The 14,921-nt window shown below is 46.2% G+C and overlaps 2 protein-coding genes across 3 annotated transcripts; both read right to left on the bottom strand.

Moving 5' to 3' along the window:
* Window positions 1-25: 25 nt before the first annotated feature.
* Window positions 26-2,530, bottom strand: ENDOG (endonuclease G). Its single transcript, XM_039345078.1, has 3 exons — window positions 1,974-2,530; window positions 1,583-1,692; window positions 26-1,084 (listed from the first exon to the last, which is right to left on the bottom strand). The coding sequence occupies exons 1-3, from the start codon at window positions 2,472-2,474 to the stop codon at window positions 799-801; spliced, it is 897 nt and encodes a 298-aa protein (XP_039201012.1). The 5' UTR covers window positions 2,475-2,530; the 3' UTR covers window positions 26-798.
* Window positions 2,531-3,091: 561 nt separating this feature from the next.
* Window positions 3,092-14,671, bottom strand: TBC1D13 (TBC1 domain family member 13). 2 transcript variants are annotated; one of them, XM_039345070.1, is made up of 12 exons: window positions 14,516-14,671; window positions 12,594-12,667; window positions 11,733-11,773; window positions 11,202-11,263; window positions 9,036-9,135; window positions 8,715-8,797; window positions 8,265-8,424; window positions 7,844-8,045; window positions 7,595-7,758; window positions 6,350-6,447; window positions 6,166-6,223; window positions 3,092-5,890 (listed from the first exon to the last, which is right to left on the bottom strand). In XM_039345070.1, the coding sequence occupies exons 1-12, from the start codon at window positions 14,536-14,538 to the stop codon at window positions 5,819-5,821; spliced, it is 1,137 nt and encodes a 378-aa protein (XP_039201004.1). In that variant the 5' UTR covers window positions 14,539-14,671; the 3' UTR covers window positions 3,092-5,818. The 2 variants fall into 2 exon arrangements, with proteins under 2 accessions (XP_039201004.1, XP_039201003.1); XM_039345069.1 differs by having other exon boundaries at window positions 6,350-6,510; window positions 14,516-14,670.
* Between the last annotated feature and the right edge of the window lie 250 nt (window positions 14,672-14,921).

Here is a 14,921-nt window from a genome sequence, read left to right as displayed (position 1 = left end):
AAAACAAAATTTCAAGGCCATCACGGAGAGATTCGTCTCATTTTATTTGCAAAAGAGATCCGAAGGTATCCATTATTTCTCTCTGCCCCAAAACTCAACCTGAGTTTGGGCAAGGAACAGCCTCTTGCTTTCCCTGAGATGAGGCCAGCCCCCCTTCGCCTTGCCGATTCACCCCTGAAAAGTTTCCTGGGAACGAAATGTTCTTCTTGGCGTTTGCAAAAGAAACAGCGTTCTTCTCCCACGTCCGTTCCTTTTCTTCATCTGAAGATCCTTCTGATGTTTGCTGATTTGGTCTCAGCTGCCCTCTTCTTCCTCGGATGTCCTCCAAGCATCCTTTCCGTTTCTGGGAACTAAACTGGGAAGCTCCGGCACTAAAAGCCCTTTGGATGGGAGTCGTTTCCCCTACTTCTTCGCAAGCGGTTCTCCAGTAGTTATTACACCGCCTGCTTGGTTAGGAAAACCAAGTCCCCGACTTAACGACTACAGTTGAGCCCAAAATCTGCATTGCTAAGTGAGGCATTTGTTGAGTTTTGCCCCATTATACGACCTTAAGTGAACCACTGCAGTCGTCAGTCACACGATCGATCGTTAAGTGATTCTGTGAAGCCAGAGTTTCACATGTTACTAACTTAACTGCAACGATCCACTTAACTGTGACAAGGAAGGTCGTAAAATGGGGCAGAATGGACTCAATCCCTGTCTCGCTTAGCAACGGACCTTTCAGCTCGTTTGGGATCGCCAGCCGAGGACCGCCTGCCTTCAGGGGCTTTGAGGGACGCCTCTCGCTGCCGGGGGTCCTCAGGGGCCGCTCCCAGCAGTGATTGCTTTCAACTTGCTGGTCTTTTTCAAGATGTTGGGCACAAAGAGGAGGCCGGATGACCGCTCTATGCTCTCGATGGGGACCAGGAAGCGCTGCAGGGGGGTCTTCTCGTCCACGGGGGCGTTGGGCAGGACGTAGGACTGCAGCTCCACCTCCCCGCTCGGCTTTTCCAGGATCAGCACCTTGAAGAAGTGGGTGGGGACGGCCACGTGATTCCGCCCGATCACTTGGTACTTCACGTACATCTTCCCATCCGGCTCCGTCCTGCAGGGAGAACGGACTGTTACAAAGGACTCCTATTCCACCCCAAAAAGCTACATAGGTTTCTAGTCCTCACTGCATGAATTTGCATATCAAAGGCCACAAAACGAATTTCTTCTTTTTTTTTCTTTTGAGATTAAAGATCTTTCAAATTTTCAAATGTTTTTCTGATTAAGTTTCAAAAAAGAAATAATACATCCCAAATGCAAATGTTTGATGACACAGCCACGCTTTAATGGCACTGGATCATTTTTCTGCCATGACATTCAGCCAATAAAAGACCCCTGCAAGCTGAGCTCGTCACAGATTTTGCAAAAATATTGAATTTTATTTTGCACCCCAAATTTTTCTATTCCATGGCAAACAGACACCTTGCCTTAAGATCTGCTTGGATCTTTCAACCTCATAGTAAAAAATTCAAAATAACAGTGCCTTTTCCCTTGGATCACGCGACAGGCGGGCTTGCTAGAGGATAGAAAGGGGAAACTGAGGAACAGGTACCTGGGTAGGAAAAGAGGGCCGGTGCAGACATAAACATTCTGATGAGTCTTTGTTAAACTTCGACAATATTTTTCCAAGTTATTCCAGGCGTTTTGATTTAAATGAGGATTCTAGAAAGTTAAAGCCACCAGGTTAGAGGGAAGATAAAATGTTAAAAATTCAAAAATATACTAGGGTGTCCTCGACTTATAACCATTCAGTGACCGAAGTTACAATGGCACTGAAAAAGGTGACATAAAAGTCGAGGATTACCATTAAACAGACTTAAAATCACTTCTTAGCAGGATGCTGAGAAACTGCCAAACCCTAGTAAATCAAGGGAGGAACTGCTCCCTGACTCCGCCTGGGGTTCGGGAGGGCATCCATCTGTTCCCACCCCATCCCGGCTCACCTGCGGGGCGATGTTGCTCAGGTAGAAGGTGTCCCCCATGGCTTTCTGGCTCCACTTGTGATTGGCGGCAGCGGCCAGGTGGCCTCGGTCGAAGCCGCTGCCCCGGTAATCCGCGTTGCTGGCGCGGTGATAGGGGTGAACCGAGTCGTCCTCGCGGAAGTCGCAGGCGGCCCGCTCCGAGGAGCCGCGCAGGGTCGCCGCCTCCAGCCGCTCCACCACCCAGAGGGCGCTCCGGGCTCGCGGGTCGTAGCACAGCACGTAGGATTCGCGGCTCCGCAGCTGCGACAGCCCCGGCAGGCCGTACTTGGCCAGCTCGCCGCTCCCGCCCCGGGCCACCTCCAAGGAGGACGCCGCCGCCACCGGCACGACGGGCAGCCGCGCCAGCAGCCCCTCCGCGGACGGCGAGCCCCGGCTCTGCCCCCCGGCCCAGACCGCGCCCACGCCCAGCCCGAGGGCCAGCGAGGTCGCCGCGGGCGCCAGGTTGCACCACCAGCGCCGCATCCCGTCCGCAGAGGCGCTTCCGGATGGAACGCGCCGGGATCAAAGGAATGGAACACCGGAAGAAGGGAAAGTGAATACAAGGAAGTTTTCTCGCCGCTTCTTAAAGAGGCGATGGCGCCGAGCCAAGGGGGGGTTTGGACCTACGATGTGGCAAAAATTTGGCAGCGCCGGATGATCCAGCTGAAAATCCCCTCCCCACCCGATGTTAATGATCCTTCTGAGCCTACCTCATGAGGCTGTTGTGATGGGAAGAAAGCTAGTAAAAAGTGGCCACATGAACCGGGCATTGCCCTTTTAAGAAGCTTCCGCATTGCCCGCACTTTCGCATCCTCTCTCTGTCCTTGAAGATATTTAAAGTTCGAGGGATTTGGGAAATAGGTCTTAAGGCTAAGCCACCTTTGATTGCAACCAGCTCCTGTTAATCCATGGCAGCTTTAAGATGCGTGGACTTCAACTCCCAGAATTCCCCAGCCAACATAGCTGGGGAATTTTGGGAGTTGAAGTCCATGCATCTTAAAGGGACTGCGGTTTAGAGACTCTTCCCTATTTAAGATACATCTTTTATTGGAGCCATGTTTTGCTTACATAATTTCAAGACCAAAAGATGACACAATGTGCAAGGAAGACAATAAAAACTTTATTTATATCCTGCACAAAAATCAGGGCAAATATCTTGAATCCGGATTTGCTTGCTAACAGACGGTGTTGCCAAATGAATTGAAAAGCAAAACACAAAATACCCTGTTTCATATTGGCAACTGCTCTCTACTCGATCTTTAAAAAACAAATATTTCTGCTCTTCAGAAAAAATAGAATTAAAAAAAAATACAGATCGACAAAGAGTTGTAGAGAATTTCCTGTACAAATTATACACTTGTGAACTCCCTCTTGAGTCAAAGTTCTTCTTTCCTATTACTACATACTTCTCAGGCAATTTTTTTTAACCTTATTCTATCTTTTCCCCATCAATTCTTTTTACATGATTTTACAACTGATGTTCAAACTGGGTAGCCAATTTCATTTAGCCAGTAGAAATAAAAAAGCTATTTCGGAAAGTAGTGGAATATGTACAAATTAAACAGCGAAAGCAAGATTTGGCAGGGGGACAGCAAAATAAAATGGCAGCAAACTGAGTTGATCTGCTCTATTATATCTGCAAAGAAAAACAAAAGTATTTCTCCCTTTGCGTACAGCATAGTTGAAGAGATTTACAAAGCATTTTTACACACTGAACTTGGAAGTTAACAATAGGCTCAATGGTTCTAAGCAGTTTTGTGGGATTGTGTGCATGGGTGTGTAAAAATCTTGACATACGTTATATGCTACACCCATATGCAAGAAACTGGAATTTTTATGCACAGACACTCACAGAGATATATTTTTGTCCCTTCGTTGCAACATGATATTTTAAATATCATAATCTGAACATTTTTTTACATTCAATTCAACCAACAGAGAATGATTTTTAGGTCACGCAAAAACCAGCTGCTCTGTATCACACATCATGTCCAATAGGAGTCTTGTCATCAAAATTAAAAAGAACAAAAAGACAATTATCCAGGAAAATATGAAAAAAAAAATGGTTGGGAGGTGTCTTGCAAGAAACCCAATCTGTATTTTGGGAGAAGAGCAATTTTTATGTATTTTTTACAAGTCTTCTTTTTCTCCTTTCTACTGGAAATGTCGACTGCTAAGTGGCTATTTCATTCTTCGTGCAAGTTTTGCATTTTTGTGACTTTTTCGGTTTCTTCCGCGGAAGGAGGCAGGAAACTTAAGCTACAGGATTTGGCAGTGATTACGCTGTATAAAAGCTGTAAGGCTAATTTTCAAGCAGCCTTCAAAAGTGCCCAGCATATTCCTTAATACAGAACAATTTCCCTACCTCAGGATAATAAGGGAAGAACTATGGAATACCAGCTTTGAAACTCCATGGCTCTTGCTAATTGTCTTCCTTTGGTAATAAAGCAAACATGTGTTTTCTGCAGTGAGTTTCCATTAGGATTACAGCTTACTGACTTTTAAATGTAGAAATGCTTTGATTCCATCTCCTGGTTTCTGGTTCCATCGTGCATTATCCAAAAAGCCATAAAATGGACAATCGGGATATTTTCTGTTGCAAAATCAGGAATGGAAGCAGGAAGGGAGGAAATGACCTTTTCCACATCCTTCTTGAAAAAAGCAGACTTCTTGTTTTAAATCCTCTTTAAACACAACATGAAGGTTGACATCTGCAGGGCTGTTTGAAAACCATTTTAAAAGGAAAATTCTCCGATTGGCATTGAAACCCGGAAAGAAAACAAACTTGCTTTGCTCAGCTACATCATACCTCTAATTTCGACCTTACATTCAAGGTAACGGGGTCCCTCAAAAAAAAACAAAGTAGCTAATTAACAAGTCACACACATTACATTGAATTTAACTAGAGGAAAAGAAAGCCACTTCAATTGTCACAAGAACCTAATTAGCTTTTGGGAATTCAAACTAATCCAGAATAGCACGTTATTAACATGGTAGAATTCTGAAAACAACCAAAATTATTTTTTCATTGTTAGAATAATCCCTCTGCGCCAATGTTCATTGGAGAGGGGGATTTCCCTGCAAGCAGAAAACTAGCAGACCAAGAAGAAATCTTCAATCCCTAAATTATCAGTTATTTTGGCTCACAGGAAACCTTTTATTGGAGGCATTTATGGGCAAGGATAGGCTTTTACCACTTTTTGGGGAGGATAATTTATAATTCATTGCAGATCACTGAAAGATCACACGCAGTAGGAAAACGCAACAGGGTGACAATTGAAACTCTTAAGCTCAGCAAGGAGAATGTTGTTCTGCATTTGAACATCCCCACCGTGTTTCAGCAAAGGAGGAAATAGGTTCACTCTAAGGCAGTGGGTAAGAAGACATTTCCAGCATCGTTCCAATTTTTTTTTTTTTTTTTTTTTACGCTTCCAAGAAAAGCTGGCCTCCAAAGAAAGAAGGAAGGAATCTTGCAAAGAAGGCTGAAGATCTTGGTGTCTGAATGGAGAGCTGGGAAGAACCTATCCCCAAACGATGATACAGAAGCTGGTTTTGGTGGTCTCTTAGAGAAGAGGTTCCCCCGAAAGGTTGGTTCTTTCCCATCAAGTCAAATTCCAGGTGGGTCCTGCTTCTGGACCATTTCTGGACCCTTTGAAGAAATGCCCTGTGGCTCATCTCCTTAAGAGTCCCTTGCCCAAAAGATGTGGCAAGGAGGAGTCATTCCTGGTGGGGGAGATTTTGGAAGAGAAGAACTGGATCCTGGGCAACCTAAACATGGCTTCCTCAGGACTTACTTCCGAGGTCCTACCCAGAGGAGAGAAGCGGCATCACACCTGCTTAGAGTCCTGAAGATCCTTGGCTGTCTTCAGAATCAGGTGGACATCAGAGATAGGATAGTCCTGCATGGAAAAGGAATAACGCAGGCGCTGAATGAGGGAGGAATCCTTACAATTGCAGGCCACCCGTTCTTCAAGAGGGGAGAACCACTTACAGACACTGATCCCAAGCCCTGGACAGCCTCAGATCCACAGGTGACCACTAGGATCCTTGTCCCCCTGGACTTTTAGGTAGCCCTTGACTTACAACCATTCCTTTAGCAATCATTCAAAGTTACAGAGTTGTGGCTGAGGCTGTTCTTAGCCAGGAAGAAAAATACTTGGCCTTTCCTCTTTACCTGCAAATGCCGCATATTTACAGTAAAATCCCCTCCCAGCAGTTGATCTCGAATGAGCCTGTAGGGATAACATGACAGGGGAAAAAATGGACTTAGCCCGGATCCAACAGGAAAGGGGTCGAGCATGGACAATCCAAGAGCAGAAATGAAAAAAGTTCTTTAAAATGTGCGGATTACAACTCACGTCAACATGGCGCAGCAGACCAGCAGGAGGAAGTCGAAGCGATTGTCGTCAGCGAAGAGGGAGTCCCAGATGCGAATGACATCGGGCAACAGGAACTCCTGAGAGAGCAGGAGGGTTAGCCAGCGGAAAGCAAAGAACTGGGGCTTGATGTTTTGCTCTTGCTGGAAGGAGAAAATAGAATATTGACACAGTCTGCGGCAGAAAATGTGGGCAAGAAAAAGAAAGTATCAAAGACATCCTTTTAGTAATAATAAAATTATATATAGGTCACCCAGTCAGCTGTCATGCCTAAGGTGGGACTAGAACTCGCCGTCTCCTGGTGATTGGTTCTAAGTCATCCAGCTAGCTTTCATGGCTAAGGCAGGACTAGAACTCACAATCTCCCACTTTCTGGCCTGGCGCCCTAAACAGATCAAACTGGGCACTGTCTGGAAATAAAGTTTTCTCACAAATGGCAAGGCAGCTTGTCCTCAGCAAGGATCCGTGGATTAGACCCAGGCCTCTTAATTTATTCAACCACTTTATCACCCGAAAGGAAGCTTGTGGTTTTCAATCGGTAGCACTTCCTTCCTCTTCTTCTTGAAGATAAAAAAGATGTTCAACAACGAAGCAGACGGGGGCACCACGAACGGACCTCCTAACATTCAGTCTCTGCCCACTGAAATAGAAGGGAAAGATCCTCTTCGCTTCAGAAGCTCCTCTTAGATGTGGGTCCTAACTGAACGCCTAGAAGCCCCATAGAAATCTGAGCCCTCCTGCAATCCCAGGGGAGCAAACCTCACTGAACATTTCAGCTGGGCTGCAGAATTTCCTGAAATAGGAATAGCTGAATTGTTAATATTGCCGTTTGTTAAGTATCACACCTAAAATGAGAGACAGTGTGGTCTAGTCTAGTGGTCAAGGCTTCAGGCTAGAAAGCAGGAGATTATGAGTTCTAGTCCCACTTTAGGCATGAAACCAGCTCGGTGTCTTTGGGCCAATCGCCAGGAGACAGCGAGTTCTAGTCCCGCCTTAGGCATGAAAACCGGTTGGGTGACTCTGGGCCAATCGCCAGGAGACGGTGAGTTCTAGACCTGCCTTAGATGGGTGGCTTTGGGCCATCTGCCTGAACAGATTTATGCCTCTCCATGAGCCTTGAGCTCCACGAAGTTGGTCTAAGTGGTGGACATTCCTGATTCAGTTGACTACGATGGACCTTCCCTTTAGGTTCCCCAAAGGGCCAGACTCAAGCTGCAAACTTCTCACCAGCTTCAGGTAGAGCTCCCCGTCTTTCTCTTTCAGGATGACGTAGACCTTCTCCATCTTGCAGGTGATCCCACACTGGGAGTCATCCAGGCTCTTGATGAAGTTGTCCCTGATCTCAGACATGAGGTTGGTAAAGCAGAAGAAAGTATCCGCCTCGGCGTGCTCTGTGCGTGAAAAGGGACACCGTCAGCTCCATCCAGGGAGATCAACCAGACACCAACGCGGCAGGAACATCCCCACCCTGTTTACTTTTCCACTCGCTGTTGGGGTCTGTTGCAAAGGTGTAATAAAGGGGCCCCACAATTTCATTCATCCCTTGGACGTAGGCAATTCCGGGGTTCAGCTTGGCGTAGATGAAGAGGATCCGTTCTACAACTTCCCAATGTGCTTCTGAGCCATCGGGCAGAACCTCGTGTTCGTTCAGCACCGGTGCTTTCAGAGGGGAGCTCACCTGCAAGGTCAGAAAAAAATGGGGCCCCAACATCACCAAAGCACCAGAGGGAAGGACGGGAAACAATGGCTGGAAACTGATCAAGGAGAGAAGCAACCTGGAACTAAGGAGAAAGTTCCTGACAGGGAGGACAATCAACCAGTGGAATGGCTTGCCACCAGAAATCGTGGGCGCTCCATCACTGGAGATTTTTAAGAAGAGACTAGAGTATCCTCTTACGTTAGTGACCCCGCTCCGGTTCCGTGCCACTGTCTGCGATTTGAGGGTGGTCTGTTCCACCCGCTTGCGAAGGGTCTCAAATTCGTTCTGGGGGTCGAGGATCAACAGACAGGGATACTCTGTGGGGCGCTGGAAGAAAGCCATATCGGGATACAGTCGTCTACGGGGGGGAAAAAAAACCAAGTTTCTCAAAGTGTGCCTGTCACAACGCCGGAGAAGCTGCTGCAGTTGCTTTAAGAGAGGAAAGCTCTGAAGCCATCCCCAAAATGTTCTTCTCTACTGGAGCTGACAGCCATGGTTCAAGGAAACCCCAGTTTGGGACTAACAAGTTTATTATAAATCATGGTTTACTGCAGATGAAGCCACCAAGATCCTGCCAATGGAGTGTTGGTTATTTCTGAAACAGGGGCTTGAGCGAAGACGAAGGGCGACTCGGCCTTCTTGACCTACCGGACATCCTTGTCGATTTGTAACAGGACCTCGTTGTCCTTGAAGTAGGCGTTCCACTGGCTGTTGGGGTTTGGATTCAGCGGCTTTGAAGAGAGAGATTTGAAGAGAAAATGCACTCAAAGCCAAGATGAGAGCAGAAATGCAGATTTTGTTTTATTTATTTTTTTACTTATATCCTAACTTTATTATTCTTACAAATAACTCAAGGGGGCAAATATCTCCTACATGCCTTTCTCCTCCAATTTTCCCCAGAACAACAACCCTGTGAGGTGATCCTAAACCCCCAACTGAAATATCCACAATTAGAAGAAAATGGCTTACGTGGTCTTCCAAGGTAACATCTTCCCTGAAGACTCCAAGTTCAGCTTTCGTTATTCCTGGCTGGATAATCATTTCCTTCAAGAACTGGGCATATAACTCCCTTCGAAGAGATGATGCAGGAGAAGACAGTTCAAAAAGAAGCACATATTAGGAACAGGCTTTGCACTCGATTTCCATCGGCACTGCTAGGTTTTTTCAAAAGCAAGCAGAGCTGAATATTGTTTAACATAAGACACACAGCCGCCTTGTTTGAAACACACCCAACAAAAAGGGAGGGAGGGAGGGAGGAAGAGAAGGGGAAGAAAGGAGGGAGGGAGGGAGGGAGGAAGGAAGGAAGGAGAGAGAAATGGCATGAATTGGTTAGATTCACACAACATGCTACAGTAGGCTAAAATGGTCACGATGTCACAGGTTCCGACTAATGAAGCACTTCAAAGAACTTTCAGGCAAATACTGTATATTCTTGCTTTGACATACTGATCACTCTGTGTTAGCACATTGTGGGAAGCAGCCCCCCCCCCCCCCGAGCCAGAACACTGGGACACAATACGGGATGCGTTTATCACACCCACATTTCAGAAGTTATATGAAGCTTCATCCTGAGCTTTAGCGCAAAATCAAATCTAGAGCCTTGGACTTATCAAACCTGAAATTATTTCGGTGTACATATTGGACATATCTCTTCCCTCAGATTCCTTGAAAGATTTCCAGAGACCTTTTTTTTTTCCCCGCAAATACAACAAAGGCTGGTTGCCTTAAAGTGATTTTCCAGGGAACATACAAAAATACACCGATAGTTATGCAGTTCCATGCATTATTAAGGAGCACGACCAATTTGCGATTTGATCTCTGCTTTTAAAGCACTCCATTGCAACGGCTTTCCATTGATTTCTATTGGAAAAGGCCATTGCTGGCTATTCAGAAGCAGCATCTACCAATCTGGTCAGGCAGAATAATTAGGAACACAACCCCAGTTTTAAATTTTTGATGTAATTTCTTTAGCCCCCACAAAGCACCGCCTTCACAGACTCAAAAATAGTCAGTGTAACCATTTGGCTTTCTACCCCAAACACCTCAAGCAGCAATGCGGAAATAAATTTGCCGCAACAGTGTCCAGCTGATTGAACATTGCCTTTAATCGCCTTTCTAAATACATCTCAAATTATACATTCACATTTTCTACTCTAAGTCATATATGCATAATTTTTCCAACTTAGTCAACCTTGGTGACTGTAAGGTGGGTAGATTTCAGTTCCCAGAACTTCACAGCCAGCATTTGGGGAATTGAAGTCCACCCATCTTACAATCACCAAGGTTGAAAAACGCTGACTTAATGTTTTAAAAAATGGACAGGAAGTGTTAGCAGAGCTTCTGTTGAGTCATCAGCCCTGCAGTTTAGTTAATCTATGAGGAAAAGAAATTTTAAATCTACAGGAAGGAAATGCTTTTCATTGATTAATTGATTATGGGGGGGGGGTCAAATCACCCTCAACTCTCAGTGACCGTGTAACAAATCTCCTTTGTTTCACCTTTCTTAAAACTCATTAAAACGATCCAGATGGACATGCAAGCTTTTAAGTAATTAAGTTAAAATTAGTTAATTTTAATTAATTTTAAAATAAATTTAATTTTAAACAGCTAGTTGATCCAAAGGAGAATAGGAAAAAAAGTTGACCCCATTCTCCTTTGTGGCAGCCCCTCAAATATTATTGGAAGACTGCGATCATATCTCCCCTGGTTCTTCGTTTTTCTAGACTGGCCATACCCAATTCCTGCAACTATTCTTCATATGTTTTAGCCTCCAGTCCCCCAAGTCATCTTTGTTACTCTTTCTTCTCTGATTCTTTCCAGAGTCTCAACATCTTTTTTTTATCATGGCGACCAAAACTGGATGCAATATTCCAGGTGTGGTCTTATCAAGGCATTATAAAGAGGCACTAACACTTCATGTAATCTTGATTCTATCCCCCTGTTAATGCAGCCTAGGACTGTGTTGGCTTTTTTAACTGCAAGAGAGCTCGGACTTAAAATCGTTGGCAGCCACGTAACGACTCCAGGCTGATTCCTCTCTTGACTCCTGCTTCTGCCCACCTTTCTCCCACAGGAATGTTCTTATTCTCTATGCCAAGAAGGAAAGATGGAGAGAGTGCCAATGGTTCAACACACCTTTGCTTTTTCAGTTGGGAATTCCAAGCACACCTTTCCACAGGAAGGTAGTTTAAGAGGATCTGCAAAAGGCAAACAGGAAAAAGGATTTGAATTAGGGGGGAAAATGTATTCTGAGCTCCTCAATTTGCTAACCAGACTTTCCCAACCCCCAACCGTTAACCCTTCTTCATTTAACACAGATAGTCCTCAAATTGCAATCATTCCTTTAGTGACCAAAGGCATTAAAGGCACCGAAAAAGTGATTTATGATAGTTTTTCACACTAACGATCATTGCAGCGTCCCTGTGGTCACCTGATCAAAAGTTCAGATGCTTGGCAACTGGCATGTACCTAGGAGAGTTGCTAGAAATGTCATAAAATGGGGCAAAACAACTGCCTCGCTTAGCGACAGAAATTTCCCAAATAGTCCCTAAACAAATGGTTGTCAGTCAAGAACTGCCTGTATAATGAAACACATTTAAATACAGCAATGCAAAAGGGAATAAAATGAGCAGGTGGAGCGATGCTCTTTGATCGGGAGGCGCTTACCTTCCAACAGAGACAGCGCAAACCGCCTTCAAAGGGAATTCCTATGGAAGAGAAGAGTCGGGTGATTAAATGGAGCCCCTTCCAACGTGGCAGAAGGATTAAGAGGCGAGATGGACGTTTTATTGGCAGTTGCTGAGGGAGGTTCAGAAGCACACAAAATTATCCACGGTGTGGATGAAGTGGACAATTAGACGCTGTTCTCCCCTGCTCAAAATACTAGAATCGGAGGCCACCCAGAGGAAGGAAATCTTGGGAGAACCAGGACAGGCCAAAGAGGGCCTATTTTTAACGCAGCACATAATTCAGCTTCGGGATTGGCTACCTCGACATGCGGTGCTGGCCTCAAGCAAAGGCTGGATCAATTTATGGATACCTGGGATGAAGAGCAGTGAGGCTACTTCTGGAGGCCACCTGCTGAGTGGGCAGTTGGTGACCATTGTGAGGACAGATGGCCAGACAAGATGGGACAGGTACATAATCCAGCAAGGTCCTCCCCCTTCTCCTTCTCCTCCCCCTCTTCCTCATCCTTCTTCTCCTCCTCCTCCCCTCTTCCTCCCCCATCATTATCCTCCTCCTCCTTTCCATCATCTGCTGGGAAATTTCCTACCGGTGAGAACAATTAATCAATGGAATGGCTTGCCTCCAGAAGTTGCTCCATTACTGGAGGATTTTTAAGGACTTTCAGAAGAAACTGGACAGCCCATTTCACTGGAATAGTATAGGGTTCCTGCCTTGAGTAGGGGGTTGGACTAGAAGACCTCCAGGGTCCCTTCCAGCCCTATGATTTTATGTAACTTTTCTCAGTGGAAACTGGTATCTCTTAACCAGCTTTCTGTGCAAATTTTGCCAGACTGAGCTTACCGTTGAAACAAAATTTCCGCAGCTTTTGCAGCACAATGTTGGGCTCATTCAGAATGTCTTCAAATTCTGCAATTCTGCAGGAAACACAACCCAGACAAAGCTGTTAGCACACACCACACACAGAGAGACACACTCTGAAACCACAAAAGGTTCTGTGTTGCCTAAAGCAACCTGGGACCTGCAGGCGGGTGAAACATTATGAGGCAGAGCACTTTGTTGGGGCTTTAGCTAAATGCATATAAAGTTTCTTTCAGTCTCCATTCAGGATAGGATAAAGCCCAGAAGCCACAAACACAACACTGTGCAACGTTATTTGTATTCCTCCCCCCCAGGCCACATGGAGGCTAACTGAAAAACCGCAGCATTCTGATAAGGGCTTTTATCTGAGCTTAAACCATGTTTAAGCGCAAAAGGGAGCCTGAATTTTGTTATCAGCAATAGCTGCAACAATTTCAATGCCTCCCCAGATCTGCACAGGTAGTCCTCAACATAAGACCACAATTGAGCCCAAAATTTCTGTTGCTAAGTGGGACATTTGTTAAGTGAGTTTTGCCTTCAGTTGTTCAGTTAGTAACATGGTTGTTAAATGACTCAGTCTTCCCCATGGACCTTGCTTGTCAGAAGGTCGCGAAAGGGGATCATGTGACACTGCAACCGTCATAAATGTGAGTCAGTTGTCAAGTGTCCGAATTTTGATCACATGACTATGGGGATGCTGCAACGGTCATAAGTGTGAAAAATGGTCATAAGTCACTTTTTTCAATGCCGTTCTAACTTCGATCACTAAATAAATAATGTGGCAGCACATCTGAATAACACCTGGTTGGAAAAAAGCTATCCTAGATGTTTAAAATCCTTAAACGGCCACATGAAGAATAGCTGGACAAAAATAGCCATTTTCCCCTGCCTGAACTCAAAAGTTACATTCTGGCTCTTCGGCCCTCTTAAAACTTTGGCCAAATACAAATTTACTTTTTAAGGAGCACCCAAAGGCAAGAGCATTCCTGTGCTAAAAATTCAGTTTTCTACGGTAAAAATGGATCCACCTTTCCTTCAGTTGACTATGGATTTTGTTCCGTAAATTGGAGATGTTTCATTAACGTTCATTAATAACAATCCATATAAAAGCCTCTTTTATTCCAGATTATTTTTGTTCAAGAGGGGAAAATCCACAGTCGGTAACTTCCACAGCTAGCAAGCCAACTCCCCCTCCCAGCCAGAAACAGGGAAATTTGGAAAGGAAACAATCCTGGTCTTGTTTATGTTAGGACTATTTTGTATGTGTTTTCAAAACAATCAGCAAAGAGCTGGACCGTACCCACCACACCATTAACAGTCCTACCAGTTCGTTCTACAACTGTAATAAATTCAGGAGTAGCAAAGATTTAATTTCGGAAAAATGGGGAAAACAGTACCGAATGGCCTTTGGAGACCTGAAAAAGCTTCCTTTATTTTTTCTTTGTTTCATTGTTGCTTTTAGTTGGGCAAAGAAGCAGAAAAGGAAGAACAACACAAGGATGGGAGAAAGAACAAAAGAAACCCGAGCCGGTCGTTGGACCGCTTCTCAACAGCCTTCGCATGCACACAAACACACAAACACACAACACACAGGGGATTGTCAAAGCGCCTTTACAGAATCGCGCCCGGGTGCTCCAAGCGGGAAGGAAAGCATCGCCCCGGGCAAGGGGAAAAGCGGCTCAGTTCCAGAGAGAGGGAAGCCGCCCAGAGAACGCGGGTCTCCCAGAGTCTTCGGCATCTGCCCCAAAGGCGTGTTTCGCCCCCGGGGCGCAAAGCCCCTTTCCCTTCACCCCCAGCCCCAAATGGGAACGGGGGGCGATGCAACCCCGGGAACTTTTGCAAGGCTCGCGCGGGGAAAACGCGGGCCGGGGGTCCCCTTTCGCGCCCCCTCCGGGGCTGCTTACCTGCTCCGGTGCAGGCGCGACATGATGCGGGCCCCGCGGGGACCAGCCCGGACCCTCTCGCCGCTTCTCCCGGGCGCTCCGGCGCGCCGCCGGGAGACTAAATGGCGGAGACGGAGGCGGAGCTCGGCTGCCCGCCGGCCCGGCTTGCGGCTCGCCCTGCCTCCCCTCCTTCCCCGCCCTCCCTCCTCCCTGGCCGGCGGCCGGGACTCCAGAGCCCATGGGCCAAAGCTGACCTGTGGGAAGCCTACGCTCCACAATCGGGGGCGCGGAGGGGGAGTCTGGGCTTCGTTGCCCATGCTCCACAGCCCCACAATCTGGGGAGGGGGAACCTGGACTCTGATGCCTATGCTCCAAGCCAGCAGTCTTTTTTACTTGGTAGCCAGGGCTCCAGGCCCATGCTCCACAG

This window comes from Crotalus tigris, unplaced genomic scaffold (genome assembly GCF_016545835.1).
Source record: "Crotalus tigris isolate CLP2741 ecotype Arizona unplaced genomic scaffold, ASM1654583v1 scf7180000017940.1788314, whole genome shotgun sequence".
Lineage (NCBI taxonomy): Eukaryota > Metazoa > Chordata > Lepidosauria > Squamata > Viperidae > Crotalus > Crotalus tigris.
The sequence above is the reverse complement of the archived record's forward strand: the minus strand, read 5'-3'. Positions and strand labels throughout refer to the sequence as shown.